At 35.0% G+C, this 18,299-nt stretch overlaps 1 protein-coding gene across 2 annotated transcripts in view; it reads right to left on the bottom strand.

Annotated features, from left to right (window-relative positions):
* The window catches only part of DIP-beta (Dpr-interacting protein beta), a 75,263-nt gene continuing 56,964 nt past the window's right edge, over positions 1-18,299 (bottom strand). For both annotated transcript variants that reach the window (XM_028173112.2, XM_089727636.1), the window contains exons 7-9: positions 10,931-11,050; positions 1,410-1,580; positions 1-1,169 (exon numbers count right to left, since the gene is read on the bottom strand). In XM_028173112.2, coding sequence (XP_028028913.1) covers positions 943-1,169; positions 1,410-1,580; positions 10,931-11,050 — 518 coding nt within the window. In that variant the 3' untranslated portion in view covers positions 1-942. The remainder of the gene's footprint in view (positions 1,170-1,409; positions 1,581-10,930; positions 11,051-18,299) is intronic.

Raw genomic sequence — 18,299 nt, 5'->3', positions numbered from 1 at the left:
AATTAAATCCGTTTATATATTCTTTATGCAGGCATTTCATACATGTCTTAAGAGCGTTCCAATAATAGACTGTTTACAATACGAGCTCTTTACAACACAAAAAAAAAAAAAAAAAAACGACGACATTTACTTGATTATATTTTTACATTCTTATTAAACATACCTACACATCTGTCTCGCTCGTCCGTACAATATTGATTACAAAATGATTTCATAAAATTTAACATTATTCAAAACTTTAACAATTTATCCCTATAATCTTTTTTTTTTTTATAATTTACACTTAGTTATGATAACGAAGCTTTAAGCGAAATCACAATAATAACAAAACAATGAACGGAAATGAAAAAAACATTCATTTGTTTTGTCAAACAGACTACTTGTTTAATAGACATACACTTCAATAGCTTCTATGTTACGTTTATTTTTTATACTCATAAATAAATTTCGCTTTAGTCTTGGGCAAATCCAATTTTTTTTTTCATTTACACAGTATTATTTTAATCAAAAGAACGTAGCAAATTAAAAATAGTACCATGGACGCCCAAACTTAGTGAAAACCTAGTGTTATCTGTGCTCTCTTTTCCTTGGGGTAATCAATATATGAAGCAAACACTGCCTGTTAAGCTGACACTTGATGAAACTAATTCCTATAGTATATTTTCATATTTAAAAGTACATTTACAACCACTTACGAATATTACTCCGTTCCGTGAAAATCGCATAGTCCCTACATTAAACACTGCATTGTTCTCGTCTCAATGAAAGCCATGCACAATTTTAAGGTCGAATAAAAACTCAAGCGAGTTCGTGACTTTTCTCCGTCGAAAGAATATCGTGTAAAACGATTTCTTAAGTCGAGAATAAATCTTTGCCTGCGCGATATTATATTGTCTTTAAGTTGAGGAAGCCCTAACTTTGCACATGGCTTTTGAGGAAAGTTTAGCACGCAGCAAGGGCAAAGGCCGATATTAAAAAGATTGCGTGTGGGGCGGTGTGAGGCGCGGAGCCTGCGAGCGGCCCACCCCCTCCCAGGAAGCCGGCATCCTCAGCCCGGGGTCCTCCTTCCCGAAGCGGGCCCTGGAGACCGGACCGTACATCATTGGACTCCTCAGACGAGATATCGCGGTCATCTTCATCACCTGACTTGCGGTTGGGAAGTTCCATTTCTGTATAAGGAGTAGGGTTCGATTAGTAGTTGTCATTGTCATGTTATATGCAAAATGTTTATTGTTTATGCGATCCTATAAATAAATAAAATAACTTTTTACTTATTTAAGTTCATTTTACCTAACATAAATCATTATATTAATTGACTTATGTATAACTCAGTTCACATAGTTTTAATAAATTAGGTATTCTTTTTAATTCTTGGAATATCATCGAAGTAAAATTTGAAAGTGCCGTACCATATAACCTTATATTTCCTTCTGCATCACCTATGGAGTTCTTCGAGATACATTTGTATCCCCCAAGATCGCTGCGTTGGATGTTGCGGATGACGAGTTTCATTTGCACGCTGTATGCGGAACGATTGATTTCGCTCATGTGATATTTTTCATTTGAAATGATCATCTCACCTGTAACAAAGAGCTTCATTAATTCACCAAGCATTTGTTCTTAGTTCAGTAGCAGTTTTGGGACTAGTTTTGGGAATACAAGTATGTTTATCTATTTATCAGACCATGTTCTATTTTTTTTAATTTTGTTATTTTTTGTTTCTATGTAGTTCTGTAACATTAAATCTGTTTAGATTGTCAACAACAGATTATTTCAGTGATAATCTTAATATAGTCACCGATGCCGTAATGGCTGAAACTGCCGCCTTCGAAATCTGCATAATTTTAATTATTACTAATATTATTTTGTACTACTCCTACTAATCAGTACGAAATTAAACGAAATATACCTTACCTATACATTCGTAAATACTCAAGAACTTTCTACGTCTCAGTATTAGTGAAATAATAAGACCATGATTTAATATTATGTTTATTTCATAGTCCCTTATTCGATAGTCGATACCTTTCCGTCCATTAATATTCGGTCGCATCCTGCCATTGTCCGCCTGATATCGAATTGAAATATTGTTTCGGCATGTCCTTTGCCAAAAACTGTTTGCTAACGTATGCATTCGATATTCTGTTGATTACCACACGCGGACTGTTCAAAATAAATGTTCATTGGATTTCAGGTCGAAACATTAACTTATTGATTTAAGTGAAAGTGTGACATAATATGAACTGTAAATCGTACATGGCAAATGGCTTTTAACTTCTTTCCGCACCGGATAATACGAAAATTCCTATATATTCAAGCAATACCGGAAAATACCAACACATATCATCGGCAAATGTCAAAGCAAAAATCATAAGTCTGAAGTCTTTTTTTTATTTTTTATTTTTTTTATTGCTTAGATGTGTGGACGAGCTCACAGCCCACCTGGTGTTAAGTGGTTACTGGAGCCCATAGACATCTACAACGTAAATAAATGCGCCACACACCTTGAGATATAGTTGTAAGGTCTCAGTATAGTCACAACGGCTGCCCCACCCTTCAAACCGAAACGCATTACTGCTTCACGGCAGAAATAGGCGGGGCGGTGGTACCTACCCGTGCGGACTCACAAGAGGTCCTACCACCAGTAAAAGTCTGTACCGTTGGTCCTTGAAGATGTCCCCGTATTTGGAAATACAGGATAACCTGTCATCTCAGAAAGCCGAAGGTGGAACATTTGTACGAAATGAACAAAAAGCTAAGACCAATATTGATGGAGTGGCAGTATTAAAGAATGACTTGTTATTCCATATGTAAATAGGCTCACGGCTCACCTAGTGCTTGGCGGTTACCAGGACCTATAGATATGAAAAAAAAAAAGTTAATGGCGCGAATCACCTCGAGACATCATGTCTAAGTCTCAATTGTATAGTATGACAGCTGTAGCGGCCCTTGAAATAGAATGCATTACGGCTTCTGTGAATAAAACATAATGATATGGAATACTCCAGAATTAATAAACAATAAAATACTTTATTGCGTTTTCTGTGATATAATAAGAAAACAACATTTAAAGCACTTAATCTCTTTTAAAATTAATATTTTAAACAGTATTATTATACTATATTACAAAGCTGAACTTTCTTTTCACTGAACGACAGACAGGTGAGTGATTACGTCTAAGAAAAATCTTTTTTTTAAAACTAGAGAGTTTGTAAAGATTTTAAATGATAAAGGTTTTTCTTTAGATCTATTTAAAATACACTTCAAGCAGGTAACTGAATTACAAATGTACGGAAATGATCAAATATTGGATATATCTTCCTTTACGTACGTAAATGCCATATATTGTCGTTCAAAACGTATTTATAAATAATATTAAGATGGAAGTTTATTAGGTTAGATTATATTCAAAGACGTCTGCAAATTTTATCGGTAGAGAGCCGCATTCGAAGACTCGGGTGATACCGTTGAATTTTTGTCGTTAGCTACATTATTACAGCGGCTGAGGGTCACATTGCTTCCTCGTCGTTCTACATTAAAAATTGCTTGCATTCTTCTTGCTTCGCTTTATTTTGTGGGGCCGGTTTAGTATTTTTTTTATTTTGCACAGCCGCGGCTTGTGTAGATATCAAATTAAATTTTCGTTTATTTTTGGAATGAAATAAAGATCGGCTCTGCATTTTAACGATTTTTGTTTCAAAACGGAAAGTTAAGAATGAAAAAAAAATACATGTATGAATAATTTATTTTCAGCTTAGTAGTGAATATGTAATTTTATGTGTAAGAAAAAAAGTTTGTTTGGTAATAGTCTTTATGCATAGTAAATTCTTTGCCAATACAACTGAACCTTTTTCCTATTCAATGTAATCCTTGGGTGATTTGAGGAACTTGATTGTTTAAATATTTTTTAAGCTATTTCACTGGTGGTAGGACCTCTTGGGAGTCCGCATGAGTAGGTACCACCAGTCTGCTTATTTCTGCCGTGAAGCAGTAATGCGTTTCGGTTTGAAGAGTGGGGCAGCCGTTGTAACTATACTGAGACCTTAGAACTTATATCTCAAAGTGGGTGGTGCATTTACGTTGTAGATATCTATGGGCTCCAGTAACCACTTAACACCAGGTGGACTGTGAGTTCGTCCAACCATATAAGCTATAAAAAAAAACACATCTTTATGTTGTTTAAATAATGAATTATTTTGGTATCAATTGATATCCATTAATAACTGTGGTCACGGTGAAGACATCCAGTCCAGTCAAGTGACGTCAGCTGGCGCTTGATCGGCGAATTGACCACAAATCTGTGGTCCGTTCGTTGCAACTGACATCTCCGCCAACAAATCCCATCCGCAGATACGCCCCCTTTTGTTTATTGCTAGGCAACTTCGTTAATTAATTATCAATATTCAAGCCGCTATGCGAGCCGAAGTTTGTGACTTTAATTGGAACAGAATTAATTTTGTGATTGGTAAATCAATGAAACGATTAATATTACGGAATGAGGTGCTTTGATGAATTACGTAGTGAATAACTTCTTTTTAATAACAATAAATTTATGTATTTCGGTGATCGTGGTTTATACCGGATAGATAGTAGGTTACTTTATAATGCAATGTACCCGATATATGTACATGGCTACGCAATATCATGATAACTTCGCAAACTTTTCTTCAATTTTATTTCATGTCGCAATTAATCAACAAATAACGTTTTCAAAACGAGCCGCGTATCTTTGAGAAGAGGAGCGGAAACAAACTCAGGGCGCTAGTATTTTTTTTTTTCAAAATCTTAAATTGTTTTCAAATCGCCTATAGGAAAATGAAAGGCCACTGGTTGGTCCATAAAATCAGCATTATTAAAATGTTTTTTTTTAAATATTCCAAATTAGAAAACGGGTCATTGAAATCGGAACAAAAACTTCCGTATGCGCACGGACGTTTCGCGGGGAGGACACACCCATTCCATGTCGGTCGTGGACGACCGCCGCTTGTCCTATCTCGTCACGGCCATGTATTACCTAATTTAATTTGTAGCCTCCGCAATTTATGGGCCGCAGGATGACTACTCCCATGTGTTCAGTAATGACTAGCCAGACAGATAAATTATTAATCAACCATAATGTAAAGTTTCCTGAGAATCGATACTCAACTTCGTAGTTATTCTTTTGTGGGATGAAAAACGAAATAAACGCTTCGTAATAATAACCGTACCTGAAAGCTTCACATTAAGCCGTGTGAGATCGCGATACTGATAAGCTGATATTTTAATAATTATCTTTTATCATACAATCAAATCCGCAAAATTATAATTTGCATAATTACTGGTGGTAGGACCTCTTGTGAGTCCGCACGGGTAGGTACCACCAACCTGCCTATTTCTGCCGTGAAACAGTAATGCGTTTCGGTTTAAAGAGTGGACCAGTCGTTGTAACTATACCCAGACCTTAAAACTCATATTTTAAGGTGGGTGGCGGCATTTACGTTGTAAACGTCTATGGGCTCCAGTAACCATTTATCAAAAACACAATTTCAAGAATTCGAAGGTACCTAATAAATAAGATAAATAAATAAGGCGTTCACATTGAAATTTTGTGTTACTGATTTCACCTTGAGTACTTTTGCAAAAAAAAAAATTGTGTGTTTCAAAGGTTATAAGTTCGAGAATCAGATTTAGTTTATTAATCAAATCTGAATGCCAGTTAGGTTTTCTAAGAAAATCATAATTCAATTCAACATTCAAAAATAAATAAACAAGTTATTGAAGTTTGCGTGATCTAAACGATAAGATCAATTTTTTTTGGAACCAACAGTGCAATTTTATTCTATGGTACTGTATCAAAATTTTTATCCAGCTGATACGTATACGTTATGTACCATGTGCTTGCGAATTACAAAAAGGAAAACTCAAAAAAAAAACAAAATATATGCAAACCGAAGCTTGTAAATTAAAGAACAAACTTTTTAGGTTTAGTTAAGCTCGTCCCGTTAAACCAGACAGATCTTGTGCAGTAATGTGCGCCTGTAGTATTGCTTTAACTGAAATTGATTTTAGGTTCGAATGAATATTGCGGTGTGTACTCGACAGTAAATATTGTGACTCTAGCCTAAAGCAATTTGAGGCGGGCGGACCGGCGGTCTTTGTTGAATATCGGCGGTAATAGAATTTGGTTCGCTTTTTGCGCGGTCGTCGGGCTGGTCTCGTAATGGCAGGCTCGGTTGCCTTTGTAACTGCATCGGAATCTGGCGACGAATAATATGTGGTCACGTGTGTTTGTGTACTTATATTTTACTCGATTTTTACTGATTTCGTCAATGCTGTATCTATTTTAGATACCTACATACATTTTCCTATAGTTTTATCATTATTCATAGGAAATGTTTACAATGTTTGATTATAATTATTACTGATTAAATTAAATGTAAAGCTTTTTATGAATTTTTAATGAAATTAGTTCAGAATTCAGAATAATAAAAAATCTGTTAGTTTTTATTTTTTATATTTTTGAAAAAGCATTCATAACCGAACATGAAAGTTAATATACATTTCTGAACGGATCTGCTTCTAACTATTAGAACTGTAGACTTACCTACCTAACGTTTTTTTTTTTAATTAGTATATTATAATTGAATCGACGTTCCTATCTGCGTTTTTTGGAGATACTCGTTAAGTTTTACATTCATAAAACAGCAAATATATATAACATTACGTTGTCAAAACAAAAAAAACTGTAAGTACTCTGCGTTAGTTCAATTATTAAAATAATATCATGTACCATATGCGTACATTGCTACTACAGTTAATATTTTACATTATATCTAAATGTTTACCTAAATTTGTGTTGTTTTAAAAGTTAAGTAGCAATGGACTGACTGAGTAATTTATTCCATTAATCAAAAAAGATCGTGGACCGCACTGCGAAAAAAGTTTTGCTCGTTTGTTGGGTTACAGTTGGCGAGCACGAGGATCGCTCACACATGTTGCGGCCGATGTCGTTCCGTTAGTGTTGCCAAACAGAAATTAAAAGAAACCGAGTTTTTGCCATTTCGCGTTGAGAAAACAGCTTTTCAGTTAATATCATTATAGAATTTAAAAAAAAAATCGGTAATTATAGCTAAAAAATTAATCGTGTATCGTATTATTAAGGTATTTAAATTTTAGTACGTACTTGTGTAGCACAAGTATCGTGGCGTTCGGCAAATTAAGATTTAAGATCTAAATTCCTACGTATGGTTGAAGAAAGCCGTTTTGTTCTCTTTAACGCGACTTTCGAACCATCTTATGACTTTTCTGTTAATTTTTTTTTTATTGTCCTTATAGACATGAAGGTGAATGGTTAAGTCCATGCCTTTGTCCTTGGTTAAGTCCTAAGCAATGCCAGGGGTAGAGCCAAGCCATTGCCAACCCTAAAGAATCCGCAAGCCTCGTTTGAAGAAGGACTTGTCATAGCGTTCGGGGAACACCGTAACTCATGCCAAAGCGTGGAAAAGAATATATCTGGAAAAGCAATGTCTATGAATGCAGTGGTTCTAGGTAGTTTGCGATTGTAATGATCAGATGATGGGATCATCTCACACAATTCCTATATTTATATTACACTAGCTGACTCGGCAGACTTCGTAGTGCCTCAATCGATAAAAGTCCTAAGCTTTTGTAGAAAATAAACTTAAAACAAACAAAAGGAATCCGTCCGACGGGAGTGGCATCAAAGGAAAAACAAAATTGTTATTTTTATTTAATTCCGAGCATTTTCATATTTATCTAGCTTTTAAACCTTCTCTGGACTTCCACAAATAATTAAAGACCAAAATTTGCCAAATCGGTCTAGCCGTTCTCGAGTTTTAGCGAGACTAACGAACAGCAATTCATTTTTATATATATAGATTTTCCGTAAATGACGTTCGATAAGTGTTTCATAAATGTGTAGAATAAGCCAGTGAGATATAGATATAGGGTAACACTAAATGCAACGAGTAGGTTGTGAGTGCGGCGCGCAAAACGAACGACGGGCGGTAAACCGTAAATCCATTCCTAACACGAATTTAGTGACCGAACGTTGTCGCCAGGTCTAGGAGTTTGTTACACCATATTATCTAGTACTGGATTTAAAATGTTTATTTCGTAAATAAAAAATTGGAAGCGTTTCTTGCTAAAATCGCGTGCAATATTTATTTATTTAATAACCGAATTTAGTGACCGAACGTTGTCGCCAGGTCTAAGAGTTTGTTACAGCATATTATCTAGTGCTGGATTTAAAAAAAATATTTCGTAAAAAAATATTTGAAACGTTAGGCTAGGCTCTGTCGTAGCACGAAGTTTTTTACTGTTCGGGCCATACTTTATATCCTCCCGATCCACTAACGGTGCTTTTAGGTACCTCAAGCATCGGTCATCGTTCTCGTCGAACCCGTCACTTGCAACGAAGGGCTCGACGAGTAAAATAACCCTTAGACACAGCCCACTGAGTTTCTCGCCGGATCTTCTCAGTGGGTCGCGTTTCCGATCCGGTGGTAGATTCTGCGAAGCACGGCTCTTGCTAGCGTTCGTGTTAGCAACGTCATCAGGCTTGAGCCCCGTGAGCTCACCTACTAGTTAAGGCGACGCTGATATAGCCTCTCAAGGCTATCAGCTTAGGTAGGAAATAAAAACGACGATACGGCAATCGTGCTGCCATCTCTCGGGAATCGCAATGCAATGCATTTCGTTTAGCTACCAAACTAATGACCGTCTCCGACATGTATATATCATGCATTGTAGCTATGCCACTACCATTTCACATTAATTATTTTAAATGGTAAGACGACAAAATCTTATCGCACATAAAATGGTGCCATGTTAAATTTAATTTTGTTTATGGCTTCGATACAGAGCCAAATGGAAGCCTGCGTAATGCTCGACTTAATATACGAGTTTAAATAAGTACGTATTTGTTTGAACCGCTTAAAGTATCTCTATGACATGAAAAGCGCTTAAAAGCCGCTTTAGTACAATATTCTATTTAACGTCAGAGTTAAAGAAAATATAACTCTTATCTGCAGCTTATTGCTCTTAGAGAAAAGTGCTTTTGTCCATCTGTCACCGGGACACTAAATAAGCAACTTTTATCCTGAGGGCGCCATTTTAATGAGAAATTATGAAGTCCCCGACCCCGGCGGTGTTATGTTAGGTGACAGACGTATTTGTATTAGTTAGCACGTGTTTTTACACCTCCCGCATTTATTTTTCGACCGTCGTAATTAGTTCTTTAGAATTTAATTTCATTTGAAACTGAAACGTTTCCTAATTACTTTTTATTTTTAGTGAGTATTTTTAATCGAACAAAATAATATTATTTATTGAAATACCACAATATAAATATATATAATACCTTATACCGGTATGAACGTGTACAAAAATGGGCTGATTTAGGGCTTAGATCGATCTCATTCAGGTAATCATGTACGGAAATAAACGATTCAATAATCAAGGATGGTGAATTAAAAAGTATATGTTTGAATGCATACATAAATACGTGCACGCATTTACCAAATACAAAATCTGATTTATAAACTGACATACAAACGATAAAAACATAAATTTTTTATCACTTTTACACTTCTTTCTTCCTTTTTTTTATTTGTGAATAATGTTTTATCTCACAACCATGTAAATAAACAACTTATGTCATTTGTAGTATTTTTTATATTTGTTAGTCTTTACTGACCAGCTTACACCTCGTCATATGTAAATCGGTAATTCGATCACATAGACACCATTTCATGTTATTTTTTATAGAACGACTATGTATGAAATGAAGAGGACTTTGCTCCTGTGGATAATGACGAAGTATCTTCTATTACCCGAAATTGTCGAAATCCTGTAGAAGTATGTTTTTGATAAAAATAGCAATATAAGATCTTCTGTCTTAGCTGTGCGTATTTATAATATGTCGTAAGAAATCTATCTAATTATGTATAGAGATAAAGACCCGCTTATTAACGGCAACCACAGAAATATATTAGGCTGTCGTCGTCTTTATAATTACGAGGTCGTTAATAAGTCATAAAAATGGCTCCATATAATCAAAACGAGCATAAATCATATCGGAATGAAAAAACGGACATGAAATAACCGCATATTTTTCCTTTAAATACAACCATAAAAACGCCGTAACTTGTAAGCAGGCCCTAGGCCTCGTGGCCTGTCACGGAGGATAGTAGGAACGTGAATAATGGCTCGTTTAATGAGTGCTTTGACGCTTCCAATGTGCTTTATGAATAATGAAATTAGTTGCTTATGCCGTTCTTGAGTTCGTGCTTGGAACTTAATAAGGTTTACGAGATACGGCCGAGCCGTAAACAACTTTGGGGGGCAATCAAAGATTATTATAATTACCAAGTCGTACTATTGCATTTTTAATTAAGGAAAGTTTAAGTTAAGCCATAAAAGTGTTGCCCGATGACTTTAGCCTCGTATTTTAATTCTTTGTTTACAATATTTTTCGTTCTAACGTGCTGTGAATATTTTGTTACTAAATTTGGTTTTATGTATTCTTCTTTCTCGTTGGTGCTGTAGTCACATAGCAAAGCTATAGGGCCTAACTAAAGGGCCTCCTAGTCTAAAGCAGTTAGCGAAATTAAAGAAAATCACAAATCGTGAGTAAATCTTAAAATTCTAGTTTTAATTTCACTTCATTTCTTGCCAATGAGATACACCAGCAGCAAAATTGTTAAAACGTGACAAATTCATGGCGGTTCATACTGATGGTATCATTTATTTTATTGCAAGTCCACAAGGCGTTACACAACATCAAGTATGACTTCATAAAGTAACCAAGGAGGTATTCATGCTGCGATGTTTACAAGCTCCGGTGAGCCATTAATATAGGTGATACATTATCTTGTTTGTCTATCGACGGAAAAAAAGTTAGGTAAATTAAATAACATTTTTTACACACCGTTCTCTCTGGTCCAGTAGTTGATGGCTTTGGGCGATGCTTCGACATGACACTGTAGCGTGACGTCAGTGCCGGTCGGCGCTCCCACAAGCTGATTTGGCACTTGTACCAGAGGGTGAACTGCAAAAAAATGCTTTATTAAAATTTCCACGCCAATACAGAACCCTAGAGTATGTTTCGATTTATTCGTAATTAATAATATATGCGGAAAGAAACCCCTTCTGTCTGCGTGAGGAATTGGTACACAACATTTGCGATATTACTAATTAAATGCAGCCATGTTGATTATTACCCCATGATATCCGGAATATAATGGTATCTGATAGTAGTTTAATATTTTTTATTTGTAGTACCAAATATATTGTTAATGAATAAAATAAGTTTCCTAAACAGAAACGCAACTGTCAATGAATTTTTTTTTTATCATGAATTTATGTAACAATATTTCATAACTCTAGGATTCATATACATTAATACACTATCAAATTGTAATATAATAATAACAGCAATACCCATAACGCTTACAAAGCTTCGAGCGATTTCAGTTGCATTTTGTGAACATAACTTTCTATTTTCACTCCTTTTATGCATAGGCACGCGAGTATTTGCATTTGGCATGGAATGCATATGAGCTGGCTGTAAGAATTTTACAGGCTTATTTATTTTTAAAATATGCTAGCATAAACTTTCCTTTTAAGCATGCCAGTATTATTTCTTAGTCTAAGTGAATTAAAATGGTTTATATGTGATGGAATAATACAAATATATATTTACGGATACGCAAGAGTTCTCGTTAAAAACGACTAATACGTTCTGTTTGTTTCGATACAGAAATTGATATAAAAAAAATCCGTACTAACTTTGAGAACATGTCACATTTAATTGATGCTTAGTAATATTGAAACAAAAAAAAAGATGAATTTATTTATAATTCGGCTTCCTTTATTTTAAATATTTTATTCATCATGATGAATACAATGAATGTATGATGTAGTGGTATAGTCTAGATTTGTATTTCTACTGGTAGAAAATACAATGTAAAATTTATATCTTCTACATTGTGTGATAAATGAAGGTGACAGACGTCTTTTACGTTTTAAAACGTTGTATTTGTGAAAGTGTAGAAATATATATGAAAAGCAACTCTATTTTGAAGTCTATAAGCATTAGGTGTATGTTTTTTCTGCTTGTGTTAGCAGTAGGACCTCGCCACGATAATCAAGTGAAATATTATCAATAAATGCCAAGTGGTAGATTTTAAAATTGCCAACGAAATTAAAGACAGTTGCGATTAGTGCTACAAATTACATTTGAAAACCAATAGTCGATATATTTTACGTTATATTCGATGTTATATTTACTGATGTTTCTACATTTTTAGCGATATTTAATTGTTTGGCAATAGGGGTCGCGTCGACATCATGTCTTCAAAAAAAATGGCGGGCTTACGAAGCTTATAGGTTTTTGTAATTTTTATTGCTTTTGTAAGTAGCCGAGCAGATCATCTGGTGGTTGGTGGTTGGACATTAGAAAAGCCAGTCGCTGCCTACCAATATTCCGCAAACCTCTTTGAAGTTGAACATGTCATAGCGTCCAAAACACATCATGGGGAGAATGTTATTGTATACAAGGCCGGATGACTCTAAAAATGATCTCTGGAAAAGCACTGTGGATGAACGCAGCACTTCTAGATCGTACGGAAGAGCTCTGTTTCAGTGGCGGACCGTTTAATGGTAAAAATAAGATACCGGGATCTCAGACAATTCCTCAGAGCATTCCTCATGGATTATATAGTACAAAAAAGTCCACTGATAGCCAAGATCCTTCAGTAAGCCAGAGGTCGTAAACAATCCCTATTTATAGAATACCTATCGTATAATGAAGTCCGATCACGCTCCGGTAGTGCTATAGCTAACTTGCACGTTTATTTTATAAAAAATCTACCGAACTGGTGGTTTTCACTGGTGGAAGGACCTCTTGGGAGTCCGCACGGGTAGGTACCACCACCCCGCCTATTACCGCCGTGAAGCAGTAATGCGTTTCGGTTCGAAGGGCGGGGCAGCCGTTGTAACTATACTGAGACCATAGAACTTATATCTCGAGGTAGGTGGCGCATTTACGTTGTAGATGTCTATGGGCTCCAGTAATCACTTAACATCAGGTGGGCTGTGAGCTCGTCCATCCATCTAAGCAATAAAAAAAAAATCTTATCCTTACAATTACAAAGAAAAACAAAATGAAATTCAGATAAAACGGTTGATCGATGCTTCGTCATACAAATGACAATATATATATTTGAATTTTATTATAGATTGGTTAATGAATAGTACTCTGTTTGTGTTAGGTTAGCGGATTGTCACGTTTTCGGTAAAGTTTGGTATGCACTCTACATAACTTGTGTGTGTTCTATCAATTCACTGCGATCGTTGTTTGCATGCAATTACACTTTACGACACTATAATAATACGGAAGCTACTTCTGCGATCGGCATTTTGTTTATTCAGGTTTTGTAATAATAAAATAAATTGAAACTAATTAGATTAATTCAAACTCAGAGATTAAAATATTTATTATGGATCTATCTTCTCTTAACGTTTCTTAGTAATAATAATTCAAATTTGTTTATTTGGTATCGTTCGTATTTGGCTTTTGGATCTCAGTTTGTCATAAAACAGTGCTGGCGCCATTTTCACGAGCTTTACTCAATCACCTTTTGCTATTATCGCAAACATATTATTTGGCTCGAAGTTAAGCGAAAATAAAATAAAGAAACTCGCACCAATACAGCTCTGTGAATGTGTGTCGAGATGAAGAATAAATGTTTCGAGAAAGGATTATTTTATAAATGCAAACAATCGCGCTCCGACTCTGTCCGGGGTGAATTAAGGAAAACGGAATTTTCTCGCAAGACCTTAGATCGGAGCTTATTTGCGGTTATTCTCTTTGACCGTCGTTAAGTTCCTTAGGACGGCTTTTACGAGTTTGAGTGGCCAATTTGCCGAACAAAATCTGAACGATCAGAATTTTTGTTCTAATTAATAATTCTAAAGGGCAACAAGGCCGGCCCTTTGCTTATTAAATGAAGCTGAATAATGAACCAAGTCAAGATCTTAATGTAATTGACATTGAGGATTAAAAAGCTTTGAAAAAAAAACTGTTTCAGATTAATCACTTGTATATTTTTACTAACGAGACGACTGTGTAGATATTTTAAGTACGTTCAGGAGGCATTATTTGTTTTTTTTGCTATAACAAAAAAATTTGCGATTGATTCAAGCGAAAAACAAAAATTGACTGATAATCTCCGAACAAAACTTTCCCTACTGCGCTAAAGTTGAATTTCTTTTTAAATTATCTACGACATATCAGAAGTGATTAAGTCAATATAATCTGTAGATATACCAGATAGCTCTCTACGACAGCAATCAAAAGTTACTTGGAGTTTTCTCGGAAAGGATTCCGCGCGGAATTCCTCGAGTGACAGTTTGATTAACCGAACGGCGCACACGCTTTCAACGTTTTCGGATTTCTTGGCGCTTTGTAGCTATTACCTGTTTTAGTTGACTCTGGAATTTATTAAGCTGAAGCTAGAGGCTACATAGAAGACAATTTAGTTTCATTACATACGATAATTGGATGTAAATTAAAAGCATAATTCTCGGTGAGCTTAGCACGGTTACACTGAGCCCTTTGTCTTCGATTGTAATGAAAACTTCGTTGAGAATATTATTTAATTTAGAAGTTACAAGAATTAATAACAATTTTTTTTAATTTCAGTTTTTTTTTAATTTATTACAATGTTATGTTTTATATTGCACTAAATTCACAAACTGTTACAACAAACGCAATATTGCTTAGAAGTCGTCGTGCCCTAAAAGATAAAACGTCTAGTGTACTTTTGTAGATAAATTTTACTGTAGCGATTTTTAAAGTTTGCAGGCAATAATAGATGTACTTAGCGCACGAATTAATTCTACAATGAAGAAATAGCACCATGTAATTTAAAATCAAACTCGCATATTTTTTCATTAATGATTTCATATTGAAATTGATACAGTTACATATATGTCCTAGACACAGAATGATGACATTACCAATTAAATTATTTTGGTAAACTATTTTTCTTGTATTATTAGATTATTCCGAGAAGCTTAACACACAAACGAAAACCTCTGGCTTTCTTCGCGAGCTAAATCGTCTTTTTACGCTCTCTCACCGCGGTAAGTTCGTCTATTCACTGTTATCATTCGTTTTGGGGGAGGAAGGGGGTAGAAATTTAAATTAAATATTTGAGAGCGTTAATTTTGTCTCCTCATCGAGCGAACGCGACGCATTCTTTGTGAAGTAATTAAACTGAGTGGAAGGGTTTTCAGACGGTAGTAGTTTGTTTGTTCGCTTCAAATTGCGTTTCCTATGAAGTGAATTTCTCTTGTTGTCGTAAAGTGTGACTTCGCGCTGTTTGCTTTAGGGGGGATCCATGAAATGATTGTTTCAATCGTCCGTTATTTCTGTTGCTAAAGTTGGATTCTTTAGCCTTTTAATTTTAATATAGGTAACTCAATAATACTATAGATGTTTGCAAATGACCCGATAAAAAATTATAAGTAAAAGGTGACTTAGTCATATCACTGTGTAGTCGTGATGTTTCTAGAAAACAACATTAATATTTTATTTATTTATTGCTTAGATGATTGGATGAGCTTACAGCCCACCTGGTGTTAAGTGGTTACTGGAGCTCTTATATCTTGGCTTATATCTCTTGAGATATAAGTTCTAAGATCTTAGTATAGTTACAACGGCTACCCCACCCATAAATTTTGTATAAACAATCCGCCTCTCGAGTAATCCACGTTCGGTCGAAATTCAAATAATGAAATAGCTCGTAGTATGTGGACGCACCATCCAATCAGTCGTATGCTATCAGCATCAGAACTGCTAATAACATAATGCAAATACGCAGCCGGCAGCAGTTCGGAACTGGTGGCTGCTTAACAATCAAAAAGTTTAAGCCCGCACTCAACTAAAATAATACCAGTGTTTTATCCGATCGATCTCAGTTCTAAAATTGCTGGTATAAAATAACGAAGTACTCGCGAAAAGTATGAGTGACATTTTTCATGATGGAATGGTTTATTGACAAAAATTCTGATGGATTGGGGGAGTTTTTAAAATTGGAATCTTTATTGCGTTAAAAGAGTAATAATAACGTTAGCCGCTCGAACGATTATTAAGAGCAGTTATGGTCCATTGTTTATAACTATCTGTGACGTCATCGATAGTTACAATGTCACCGAGTTTCAGGATTCCACAGAGTGATCAGAGTGTTATCCCCAGTGGACACTATCCATGCAAATGGCGGCCGTTGCTGTATGCAGTGCATCATTTCTGTAGAAATTTCGCGATCTACCGGTGTGCAACCGGTCGATTACGGCGCATAGAGATTAATTTGTCTGAGTGCCGATGTTCGGTATAGGTAATAATCCTTCTGTGAAACACCACATTGTAATTTGGATTATTAATACACATCACTACGCTGGACGGTTTATGTTTTCAATTTAGTAAACGAATAAGTTTTTATTGGTTTCAATAGGCAGATACGGCCTTAATGTAGCAGTAATGTAAACTTTCGAAGAAAAAAAGAAAAGAACTCGTTGATAAAGCTATTTAATATACGCCCTAAATTCTCGTTCGTGACTTTATTTACTCTCACGTTTCAAGTCAGCAGTTTTTTTAACCGTTGCTTTTAAAACGTTACGATGCTACGACATGGTTACGATGCCAGGGGATCTGCTACGAAATATCGTAGCGGATTGTAGACGTGCGTTACGGCATTGAGTTTTTTTTGTTGTCTACAATACATTTAAATCACGTTTTAGTAGCTCGCCTTTTTAAAAGTCCATTCGAATTGTCGAATTTTGAATATCGATTTAGCATAGATAGGTGAACGAGTTTACGGCCCGCTTGGTGTTAAGCGGAATCCATAGATATCACGATGTGTATGCAGCCTCACCTTGAGACGTGAGGTTTATGTTTTAATTGTATAGTAATTTCTCAAATTGCTGTGTAATTTGAACTTAGGTGCATCGTTCGATACGAGTACATTTCTAAACCACGGCGACTCAAATATCAACTTTATAGCTCAGTATCGGATGATAATGTAAGAAAACTAGAAGTTAAAATAATATATTTGTTGTTAAACCCCATATGTTAAATTACGTAATAATAATAGCATAACATGAGTTTTAGCAAATACTTAGTTTTATGTGTCGGTAAGACCGAAAAGCTTATGTAAGTTACTTTTATTCAAAAAAATACTCGTCTGCGTGATTTTTAGTTGACAATGTATCCTCGGGTTGATTTTATTCGTAGTAATATTATATAGTAAACTAAGTCATTAGAAATGAACATAATATATTGTAAATATTTTATAATTTCGTTAGACATAAGTTAAGCTAGCTTTTGTACATATAATTTGGATGCATCTTTAATTACATTTTTACATGTAAATAAGCGTTAAATAAAGTTTTTTTTTCCTATTAAAAAGAGTTATTTGTTTCAAAAAATATTTTTGTTAAAGGGTATAATAGGCAACTTATACAATCAGCGTAGTCATACTCATTTTTTTTTAATATAGTGAACCTTGTTTAATGTTTATCTGACTTTTGTTTATCTCAACATCATCGAAACATTATTTTTTCACTAACAGAAAAACAAATGAAGCTAATAAAAGCGTATTAAAATGGCGTTCATCAGTGCATTTTACAACTGATAAAAAATTACAAGAGATTCCAAAAAGTTTTTTAAAACTGTTAAGCATTTTTTTTTTATTTTTTTTTTCTGAGCATGTAAACTAATATTATAATATAATATTATAATGAGTATTTACAAAACTCAATCGGTCGATGTCAATTTTATTTTATTTTATCGTTTTGCTTGAAAACTATTTGCAATTAGTCAGTCATTCTTAAGGCGTAATTTTTTAAAAAAAATTATGAGGTATTAATCATGTTTCAGTGGTCCTAAACAGTTTGGAAGACATGCTAATCAAAAGCTTGAAATTCAATCGAATTTATTTTTTCACGAAAAATAATTGAATCGAAAATCAAACCTTCAACAGATATCCGAGAGAAAATAAACCCCGTCGAAATTAAATTCCGATAGTCAACGAGGCAGTAACTTTCACTAAACACGGCCCGTCGACTACAGGCGGCGTCGTAATTCCTATGCAAGACACGCACCGAAGATGATACGTGATAACACGAAAATCTCCCAATTGCTTACGTGTTGGAGCCGTCGGGCGCGCCGGTGTTCTCCACGTAACCGAGCATTGAATAACTCCTGGTTATAAATTAACCGTTGGATCGTCTGA

The sequence above is a fragment of the Bombyx mandarina genome, chromosome 05 (genome assembly GCF_030267445.1).
Source record: "Bombyx mandarina strain Sakado chromosome 05, ASM3026744v2".
NCBI classification, from domain to species: Eukaryota; Metazoa; Arthropoda; class Insecta; order Lepidoptera; family Bombycidae; genus Bombyx; species Bombyx mandarina.
The sequence above is the reverse complement of the archived record's forward strand: the minus strand, read 5'-3'. Positions and strand labels throughout refer to the sequence as shown.